This window comes from Berghia stephanieae, chromosome 4 (genome assembly GCF_034508935.2).
Source record: "Berghia stephanieae isolate SIO BIC M18660-M18661 chromosome 4, UCSD_Bste_1.3, whole genome shotgun sequence".
NCBI classification, from domain to species: Eukaryota; Metazoa; Mollusca; class Gastropoda; order Nudibranchia; family Aeolidiidae; genus Berghia; species Berghia stephanieae.
Window position 1 is genome coordinate 48955335 of NC_088363.1, and position 11203 is coordinate 48966537.

The 11203-nt window shown below is 36.1% G+C and overlaps 1 protein-coding gene across 10 annotated transcripts in view; it reads left to right on the top strand.

The window, feature by feature from the left end:
• LOC144970743 (H(+)/Cl(-) exchange transporter 4-like) overlaps positions 1 to 11203 on the top strand; it is a 96400-nt gene that overhangs the window by 64027 nt on the left and 21170 nt on the right. For all 10 annotated transcript variants that reach the window (XM_078910722.1, XM_078910721.1, XM_078910724.1 and 7 more), the window contains 6 exons: positions 803 to 883; positions 2203 to 2385; positions 7161 to 7250; positions 7676 to 7800; positions 9481 to 9622; positions 11151 to 11203. The exon at positions 11151 to 11203 is cut by the window's right edge and continues 33 nt beyond it. In XM_078910722.1, the coding sequence (XP_078766848.1) occupies positions 803 to 883; positions 2203 to 2385; positions 7161 to 7250; positions 7676 to 7800; positions 9481 to 9622; positions 11151 to 11203 (674 nt within the window). The remainder of the gene's footprint in view (positions 1 to 802; positions 884 to 2202; positions 2386 to 7160; positions 7251 to 7675; positions 7801 to 9480; positions 9623 to 11150) is intronic.

Genomic DNA, 11203 nt, shown 5'->3' on the forward strand with positions numbered 1-11203 from the left:
TTTTCCATGATAGGAAGATTTTCAAAGAGGTGATTATGATGATGACGAGGAGGAAAAGGGGGAGGGGGGGGGGGGTGGAGGAGGGGGGGGGAGGGGATGGAGATGGTGGTAGCGGTGATGATGGTGACAGTTGTGGTGCTAATGGGGAAGTAACTTAGTGGCTCAGCAGTATGCTGTTTCTTCTTGTCACAAAAATCAAGCTATGTTGAGCTTGGTCAGTGGCTGCATAGGTGACAGCGAATGTGGAAAATTTTGGTCCCGTCATTGTATTCTTGGGAAGGCATTTTACACACATTATCCCACTTGACATGGGTATAGGCAGTGATGGATAATATAAATGTTTATACAAAAAATGCCTATCTGGTGACTGGTACTGTACGAAATGAAAATACAGTGCCATATGGCCCTCTGGGGAATAATGAAACAATGTGAAACGCATTTTCATATTTAACTATTTTAGTGGAATGGTTATAGTGGTGTTGGTGGAGGACGAGGAGGAGACCAGGAGATGGTGATGGTGATGATGGTGGTGATGATGTGATAATGAAAGAGGAGGTGGAGGAGATAGTGGTATTGGTAGCGGTGTGGTGATGCTGGTGGTGGTAGTGATGGTAACGATGGTAGTAAGAGGTGATGGTTGAGGAGGAACAGCACGTGGAGGAATTTATCACCACTTTTTTAAAAAATTCTTTATTGTGGTGAAAATATAAAACAGATTTATTATTTTTTTCTTTTTAGTAACGAAAAATTTAAACATTTAATTAACTTTTTTTTTTTTCATGATTGTAATCCACCGTCCCAGATTTTGTCAGCAGCTTCAGCGGCAGGAGTTAGTGTTGCCTTTGGAGCTCCTATTGGCGGGGTCTTGTTCAGTCTGGAGGAGGTCAGTAAAAAGTTCATTTCCTTCCCTGGATTTAAAGTGAAAAAGTAAAAGCAGTTGCCCCTCCTGCATATTTTGTACTTCCCCCCCCCCTCACACATCACACATTATGCACTGGGAATTTGACGTTTACACTACACTCATCACACATGGCCTGTTATTTGATTCTTTTATAAAGTTTTAATATCCGTGTAAAATGGACGCCGCATGAGATCTCTGGAGCTTCTCTTGAAATCTTATTCAATTCCACTGCCTGATGGTGCTGGGAGTTTACTCTATTTTTGTGTACCTCCGTCTTATATAAAGATGTTATAAATTTACTTTGGTGGTAACTTCTAGTGTTAATCTGTGGGTTTTTTTTTTGTTTTTTTTTTTGGGAAGGGGGGGGGGGGGTCAGCATTATACTCTGGTATTATTCTTGTTGAATTTAATCACTCAACACCATCATCACCATTATCACCAACATCACCATTATCATCAAAATCATCATTATCATCATCACCATTCTCATAATCAATACCATCATCCTCATCACCGTCATCATCATCATCAACACCATCATCATCAATACTACCGCCACCACCCCATCATCTGTATGAGTGGTTTCATCAGCATCACTATTTCTACCAGCAACATGTGAGTTAATAATTAGGTGTAGATACCCACAGCTGTAGAAGCATCCATTACATGAATGACATTGAAAACCAGTGATTCGTTACAGATACTCTCTTTGAAAGGGAACAATAAAGTTTGGATTTATTTATTAAGGGCTTGGTCAAACTATTCATATGGTTTATTTCCCTGTGTTTATTATTGATTTGTTACAGTCTGTCAATTGAAGCAAAAAAGTATTTATAATGACTTCGTACAATATTTAGTTCAAACTAAGCCCAGAGGCCTATAAGATATGATGTCGCTAAAAATGTCCTTTTCTCGCCCTTTTTTTCGTGTTATTCGATCTTTCCATCCAACCACCTATCCATTTATCCATTAATTCATCCATCCGTTCACACATCTATGCATCCACCCATCCATTCATTCATCCACCCATCCATTCATTCATCCACCCATCCATCCATCCATCCACAAACCCAGCCATACATACATCCATCCATTCATACATTCATTCATCCATCCACCCATCCACATTTCCATTCATTCATTCATTCATTCATTCATTCATTCATTCATCCACCCGTCCACCCGTCCATCTATCCAACCATCCATCCATTCATCCATCCATCCATCTTTCTATCAATCCACCCACCCAACAATGAATCCATCCATCAATCAATCAATCAATCCACCCATCCATCCAACAGGTCAGCTACTATTTTCCCCTGAAGACATTGTGGAGATCATTCTTCTGTGCCCTGATAGCCGCCTTCATCCTTCGATCCATCAACCCGTTTGGCAACGACCATCTTGTCATGTTTTACATAGAGTACAACGAGCCTTTCTACCTACAGGAACTCATTCCCTTCATTTTGCTTGGGGCTTTAGGGGTAAGACCATTTATATTATTCTTCTTCTTCTTCGTTTGGGCAGCCAACGCCATTATGCTGGTGATGAGCGCTGCACTATGTTGTATATGCTAAGAACACTCAGGAATTGTTCATGACTTGTTACTGTCACTATTTCCTTTGGCAGATTGTTCCATTCCTTTGCAGTTCATGGGAAAAATCTCTGTTGCTTGTATATTGTGTTTGATCTGTTGATTGTGTATGTCAAGGAGTAGGTGGTATGGGTACTATGTCAGCGTGTTGACAATTGTGGATTTGTGTGTATCTTATATGTCATCTGATTTATTTTTTTAAAGCCAAAAACAAAAATAATGCGAGCAACATCCACTTAATGGGATGGGCGGGTCCTCGATTGTTTAGGTCCAAACTGACCTCTTGAAGTCCAAGGGGGTCAGTAAATATAATGTTACAGCCTGGCTTGACAGCGAAAAAGCCATATAAACATTAGGCCAATATGAGCATAAAACATCGATAATAATAGGCAAGTTTGGTATCGATAGTTTCGTCTATTTTTGGTCTATATGAAATGCCCACTGTCAAGGTCTTCGGTCTATCTATATTTAGTCAAGAGCCTTTCCAAAAACCCCTTCTCTGACCCAATTGTGAGGGGTTGACTGATTGTAGTAAAATCGTGAGTAATTGTTGTGACCTTTGCCTTGCTAGCGCTGTTCTCATTGGCTGTTCAAAATAGTCGACGATAACATGACTTGATACTGCTTTCTGAGTGGTTAGCGGGCGAGTCAAAGTTCATGCTTTGACCTCATCTTCGCATGCGTCGCATGTAAACATTGTTATTCTGTGTGTGGTTTTTCTTCTTCCCGGGGACAGAAAAGTTTTGTTTTGTAAAAAGTACCGACACGTACGCAACAAGTATGCCTAGAAAGACTCGAATTGTACGACTTGCAAAATCAGCAGCTCGAACAAGATGGGAACAGTAATATTATTGTGAATTTTTTATAGATAGAATTTGTCACTCCTTCGTAACATGATGCAAAATGAAAAAGCGCTGAGGTCTCTAAATGAAATGAATGGAGTTACTGTCGAGCTAGACTGAGTATTGGCTGTAAACGAATGAGCGAGAGGTTTGTTATGCACTTGAGAACGAGAGAGAGAGAGAGAGAGAGAGAGAGAGAGAGAGAGAGAGAGAGAGAGAGAGAGAGCAAAATCCACTAACTGTGCTCAAAACGCTTTACAAAGGGTCCCTGACCGACAGCAACACGTAAAATGTAGAACAAGACAAGACGCCTGTTAGGCGATATTACAATTTTTCCGACAGCGACAGCACTGTTGACGGCTAAGTACTCATTTTACACCCGAATACGGTGAGAGAACGGGAGTAAATAGTCTTTTCCAAGGACTCAACTATGCGCTGAACCAGGCTCGAAACCAGGACCTTCCGATCCGAAAGCGAGTGTCATACCACAGACCATATAGCCGCTCATAGCTTAGATAGATAGATAGATAGATAGATAGATAGAGAGAGAGAGAGAGTGTGTGTGTGTGTGTACGTACGTGTGTGTGTGTGTGTATGTGTGTGTGAAGCCGAGAAAAGGCAAGGCAGGAACAGGAGGCTGAAGAGGGAGGGCCTGCACATCAAGCAGGGTCATTTTGACGCATGAATGCATGATCTTGTCTGAATTTCCTGTGCTTGAAACTTTGAATGCGTTTTTCTCTGTTTGAGTTTTTTCTACCTTTATTTTGCTACTCTTCCTTTATTTGTAAACATTTTTGAATGATTTTTCGCATGTGCATACAGTATCACTAGCTTCATAAAACTGAGCATTTGTATTTCAGATTTATTTTATAAATTTTGCGTAAATTAGGGTCAAAAGTCCAAAAATGGGTCAATTTTTGATGTTTCAAAATTGATGAACTTTGAAAATCAATAAAAATAATACTATTGTAGATATTAGAAAACCGATGCTTAGCCCAAATGAATGGCTCAAATACTACTTGTATACCTATTTTCATGTCAATAACTTGTCATTTGGCGAAGCCTTAGCATTTTGAAAACTACTTCATTGTAGGGTATCAAATTTCAAAATGGCGGCGTTACCATGGTAACCAAAAAGTGAAATTTAGGTTTTCAATTTTTTTTCCTCTAATTAGGATGTACATAACCTAAAATTACCACTAAAAGTCAGCTACTTATTACATTTTAGAATTTCGCCTTCAGGACCCGCCCATCCACTTAATGGGCTCAAAACCAAACATGTTGGATGAGACATGACATCAGTAAGATATGATTACATATTTAATTTTGCAACGCTGTTACTGGCCAGTTACTCATTTTATACCAGAGAACATTGAGAGAATGTTAGTAAAGAGCCTTTTGCTAAGGCTCAAATTTGCAGCAACTAGAGCTGGACTCGAACCAGGGAACTACCAGGTCACTAGACCACAAAGTCACACAATCAATGTAGTATAAAGATGGGATCTTACAAAAATACCCGTAAATCTGGTATTTTGGCAGTGGTGAGCCTGAGACTGACATTTTAAAAGTTATTGAAGGGATATTTTACAGGTTATGGAAAAATCCATTTCACATTTTGAAATAGTTATATGTCATAATGGGGGTGAAGTGGCCATGTAGTTAAGGCATTACTCTTTGACCCGGAAGGAGGTCCCGGGTTTTAGCCCCGCTTCAGGCACTTTTGTATTTTTCCTTCAGCAAGATTATGAACCCCCAATTTGCTCACTTGGGATAACATGGGTGATTTCTTTTGACATCAGACATCTTGTTTGATGGATTATCTATATTCCTCCATGGAACGGCTAGGCGACAGTATCTATTGGTGCTGTGGTGAAAGGGCATAATTTATTTTATTTTTATTATTGATCATAATGGATGGTGTTTGTGTGTGTATAATTTGGAGTTTGAAATGACATTTTAGATTTGAGAGTTGACAAAATTTATTGCAGCAGAAAGGCAATTGGTGCAGTCAGTCTTTATTTTGTTTTTATGGCAATAAAGCTACCAAAAATCCTAACCAGAATACAAGCCAAATACAATTTAGATTGGCATTTGATTGATTGGACCCTTGGTGTAGTTGGGTTTTTTTATGCTGGACTATTTTATAATCGGGGCTTTTCTTGTGATAATAAAAGTATAGCACATTTATTAAACTCGACTTAGCCCTTTATATTCTTCAGGCTTTGGGTGTGTAAAAATTGTTAGCTTTATTTATTCAGATGTCATGTCCTATATGTTAGGTGTTACTGTTAGCTAGGAACCTCTTTTAAAGCTGAGCACATCTAATTAATATTGCGCTATATGAAAGCTCTAAAATCTCAAGTTTACATTTTTAACCAGAAAAATAATGGAATCAATTCTCATTTGAAAGATAAAGAGCTGATAAAGTGTGTATGAAACAGTTCTAGACACAGAACGAAATAAAAACACAAGGAAAAAATAAACATCTCAAAAATCAGTCTTCTTTGATGAACAATCTTTTTTTCTTGCTTTATCAGACACTGTTTGATACAGAATTTTTCAGATCTTGATCTTACACCAGTGCCTGCTCCTAATCTCTCTTCGAAACACACTCAATACTGTTGTTAAAGCTTAATAGTTTTCTGGGGGTTTTTTTATCGTATTTTTAAGCTTGAGTTGTTTAGATTTATTGACTGCACCACAGGGGATGTTAAGAGTTTTACTATAGACATGAAATGAAATACCGATGACTAATCAGGCAGATGGGAGTCGAGGTGACAAGTGATAAAGTGATTTCCATATATTATGTGTGATGGGCTGAGCTCGGTGGTGAAAGGATTCTGATCCTTGAAGTAGGTGTAAATAATTGTACAGAGCAATTCTTCCTTGGGAAAAACACTGTTTAGATTTTCAAAATATTTTTAATTAGGGACAAATTTACATATATTAAGGACATTGTAGTTGAAGGAAAAAAAAAACACCTTTTTTTGCTCATATCTCGATTGAAAACAGTCAGCGACATCTGACACCTTTTATCAGATATCACACATATGCTCAGTTAAGCATCACGGAGCATATGTGTGATATCTGATAAATGGTGTCAAATGAACCAACAAAGCCTTGTTGATGATGATGATGATATATATATATATATATATATATATATATATATATATATATATATATATATATATATATATATATATATTATCAACAAGGCTTTGTTGGTTAAGCATCACTGAGCATGATCAATTTGAGTCTTGTGTGGTAAAAGAAATTTATACTTCTCTGATGCACTCAGACTGTCCACTTTGAAATGAATGGATATAGAAATGAATAATGAAGTAATCTTTATTCAAGAAAATGCATTTAAGTTAGCAACACATTATTAGTATTTCAACTGAATAATTGAAAGGACCCTGAAGGCTTACATAAAAGCTGAAAAAAATATATGAATAAACTTTATTCATGCGTAAGAATATTGGGCAACGTTTTGAGTTCAGTTCATAGAATATGTTTTGACAAATGAAAAAGAAATAAGAAAAAAAAGTTGTCCTTCAGATACATTAGGTCCAGTTTATATAGGGTGAAGCAGAGAATAGCAATTTCCTGCTACCCTTTGGGTAGGATGCTAGTCTATTGCAAAGTACTTTCTACCAGATCTAACAGGCCCAGCTACCCAATCATTGCAGGGGGTGGGGGAGTTCAGTAAAAAAATCTTGTTTGCACCCAGGATCGATCTTCATCCCTTTGACAAGTGAAGATAATTGAAATTCAATGAATTGCTTCATGTATTTTTTTTTTATTTTTGATTTTTCCCCAGGGTCTTTTTGGCAAGTTTTTCATCACCTTCAACATCATGTGGTGTCGATACAGAAAATTTTCCCGTCTTGGAAATTATCCCATCATGGAGGTAACAATAACACATTTTATTGAAGTCTAATGAGTAGTAGTGATGATACCATGAGCCAGGAAGGTTCACAGGATAGTATCTTTGATCCTACTATCAGTCCTGCTAATGACTGGAATAGTTTTTATAGATTCTGCACAAACTAAACGGCGAGATTATATTATAAGAAACATCATGGATCATGAACACTTTCTTATAGATACAAATCCATAGAAAAAGAATTAAATGATATAAAGCTGCTAGAATTTGTGAACTGTAAAAAGTCGTGACCAGAAATTAATATAACAGCTTCGATAAAAAAAAAAAAAGAGAATATACGATTCTTTCATCTCTTTGTATTTATTAAACGAGTTATTTTTATCGTGCCCAATAATACAACTTCTTCAACATCAACAAGTAATAAAAACTACAATCAAATATCCTTTCAGGTCTTGGGTGTGACATTCATCACCGCCCTCCTCAGCTACCCCAACAGTTACACTAGGATGAATACGAGCTCCCTCATCAAGATGTTGGTCAGCAGGTGTGGGGCGGAGGACGACATTGAGCTGTGGTAAGTTGGTTGTTGGATTTTGTTAGCAATGACTATCCCGCACAAATCTTTGGGCCTCTTTTTCGCTCACGAAGTGCCCGAATTCGCGTCAAAATATGGGACGAAGCCGTTTCGTATATGCTATTTTAAAAAATTAATTACGACGCTGTTTATCGATGAATATGACTGAAAGTTGGCACACAGTTAGAAAAAAGGTCATTTTAGATTATGTCAAGCGACAAAACTCGTGCGATTACCAGAAGACCGTTAAAAATAGATTTTTAGTCTTTGGAGTAAAATATTTCTAAAACTACTGGGCATGGAGGTTTTGTCGCTGACAAGGTAATACATGAACATTTCTTCTTTTTGGTTGTAAAATTTCATATGAATATGACGAGTACTTTTCCCGTATTTTACAAAACACCATCCTAATTTGCTCTTCAAGTTTCAATCTTTTAATCCATTTATTACGCAAGATACAACCAAAGGTCGAAAAAAAATGCCGAAAAAGCGTCCCATGTTTTCGCGTTTTTTTCCTCTTTGCGGGTCATCCAAATAAATGACACCTTTGAAACTGCATAACTTGTTTATTTATGAATGGATTTTCAAAATTCAAAAACATTTTTGCGGGTGGTTGGATGGGAGCATCACCCTTGAATCATATACCTATGATGTTCGCATGGGTGTACGATCCGATAGTGATGTCGTTTCTTCTTCTCTTTACTAGCCTATCCTGCTTCTTTGGTTTGTGATTGTATTTTTGACAGGGGATATTTTTTTTTTCTGTAAATCTTCTGCCTGTTTGTTCTTGGTTATTTATAATTTAGCTTACGATATCTTTAGGTTATGATTTTGATTTACATTTGTACTATTTTTGTTAGATTGCTTGTTTTTTTGTTTCAGCGGTCTCTCATATAACCTCAATTGTGTTGGAAGAGACCTAAAGCAACAAACAAACAAACAAACAAACAAAAACATTTTTACTCAGTGGAGATAGGGCTTTGATTTTAGACAAAAATTTTCCTCAAAAAGAGAAAAAAACATTTTTCATAGTCATTGCTAATTTTGTTGGGTTTTTTTTTTTGTTTCTTTACTATGGGCAAAAGCCTATATACACATATGAACAGGTCTGATAATAAGGCAATTATAGATTGATTGATTTAACAATGTTGTAACAATGATTTAACAATGTTGTAATGGAAAATATTTTGCATTGGTTTGAGAGTATTTCCATTATGACAATGAGCCCATAACAATTTGGGTTATCAGACCTGCAAATAAGTAAACGTCCATGGTTGCAAGACTAAAGAATGAAAAATTCTGATCTTAGTTTGAAGGAAAACATAAAAAGAAGAAAAGGAAATCCCAATAAAAGTGTACTTCAACAACAACAAAGTCATGTTACTCTTATTTTAAATTAAGAAGAATTCTTCCTAGATTATTTTTCGGAGTGGAACTGCAGCTGACACCTGGGTTATTTCAGTCTCTTCCCTTGGAATAGACGCTAAAGAGAAATTTCCCCTTGGGATATGAATAAATGGAATTTTTTAAATTTATTATTTTACTTATTTACATATAATTTATTAATTGATTATCTATCTATTGTTTATTTTATTTATTTATTTGTTGTTTGTTTATTTATGTATATATTATTCATTTTTTAAATGCTTTTATCTATTTGTTTATTTATTTCTTCCTCAGTGACTACCATCGAGACTTTAACAGCACAGATCCATTCAAATATTCAGCCGATGCTGGTCAAGGTGTTTACAGCGCACTGTGGAAACTTTCTCTGGCCCTCTTGTTTAAACTGGTCATCACCATATTTACTTTTGGTATCAAGGTGTGTGTAATGTGTAAATAGTAATATTCAAAAAATGAATATATAATTTCTCAATTTGATGTCATTTATTGTCACTCCATGCTTCAAAAATTAACAAAATTCCACACTCGGAACCTTTCAGACTCGAAACCCTTCTGCAGCTATGAACAAAAACGCTAAAAACGTTCATGCATCACTCTAAATCCATGTATGTTTGGTATTTTTTAAATTTGGTTTATTTAATAAATGAGCTAATAATAATAAATCAGCTTTTATATAGTGCAATATCCACTAAATGTGCTCAAAACACTTTACAAGGGGTCCCTGACCAACAGCACCACATAACATGTAGAACGAAACATGTCACCTGTTAGGCAATATTACAATTTTTTTTTCCCACATAGACAACCCTGTTAACGACCAGATACTGATTTTACACCTGAGTGCTGTGAGAGAATATGAGTAAAGAGCCTTTTCCAAGGACTCAACTGTGCACTAAGCGAGGATCGAACCCAAGACCTTCCAATCCGAAAGCGAGTGTCATACCACAAGACCACATAGCCGCACATTTAAGCTGTTATATTCATTTTTGTATTTTTGAATCCACAGCTTCTAGCTGCTTTGTATTCTTTTTGACTCTTTTATGTAAATATGTGTATTTTTTTTTGTTTGCGGTGATGTCTTTAATGTGTTTAACACAGAGCACAAAGTTATTGATACTTACCAGACCTGTAACTTTTGGTAAAATTTTACTCTTCCAGAGAAAAATATCATGATTATCATCGTTATCATCATCATCATCATCGTCATCATTATAATCTTCATCCTTTAATTCTTCTTCTTCTTCTTCTTCTTCTTCTTCTTCTTCTTCTTCTTCTTCTTCTTCTTCTTCTTCTTCTTCTTCTTCTTCTTCTTCTTCTTCTTCTTCTTCTTCTTCTTCTTCTTCTTCTTCTTCTTCTTCTTCTTCTTCTTCTTCTTCTCTTCTTCTTCTTTCTCTTCTTCTCTTCTTCTTCTTCTTCTTCTTCTTCTTCTTCTTCTTCTTCTTCTTCTTCTTCTTCTTCTTCTTCTTCTTCTTCTTCTTCTTCGTGGTCATTTGTAGTAGCTTCTGAAATAGAGGATCCAGACTACAGTTCACATTTATGAATTTCACGACACACACACACACACAAACTCACTCACATATTCATAATACACGCTGTGATCATTTTATTTTTTTCACATTCTGTATTGTTTTTAGTTTCCATCAACTCCTGAATTTTCTGATTTTTGTATCTGATAAAATAAATATCATTTTCTTTAATCTATTAAAAAAAAAACTCTAAAAGTGTAAAGAATGAATACAGAAATCTCATGTTGGCAAAAAAAATGCAATATTAAATCCTTACCGAATGATGAGGATGTAGAAAGGTCTAATTTAGATTTGATAGAAAGCACAACTTGTTATATAAAACTGGAAAATAACTGATATTGTACTTTATGATCGGTTTGTTTTTGTTTTTTGTTGTTTTGTTTTTTTAATTTTGCATTTATAATTTTACTTGTTCCTCAGATTCCAGCTGGTCTGTTCATCCCCAGCATGGCAGTCGGGGCTATTGTAGGAAG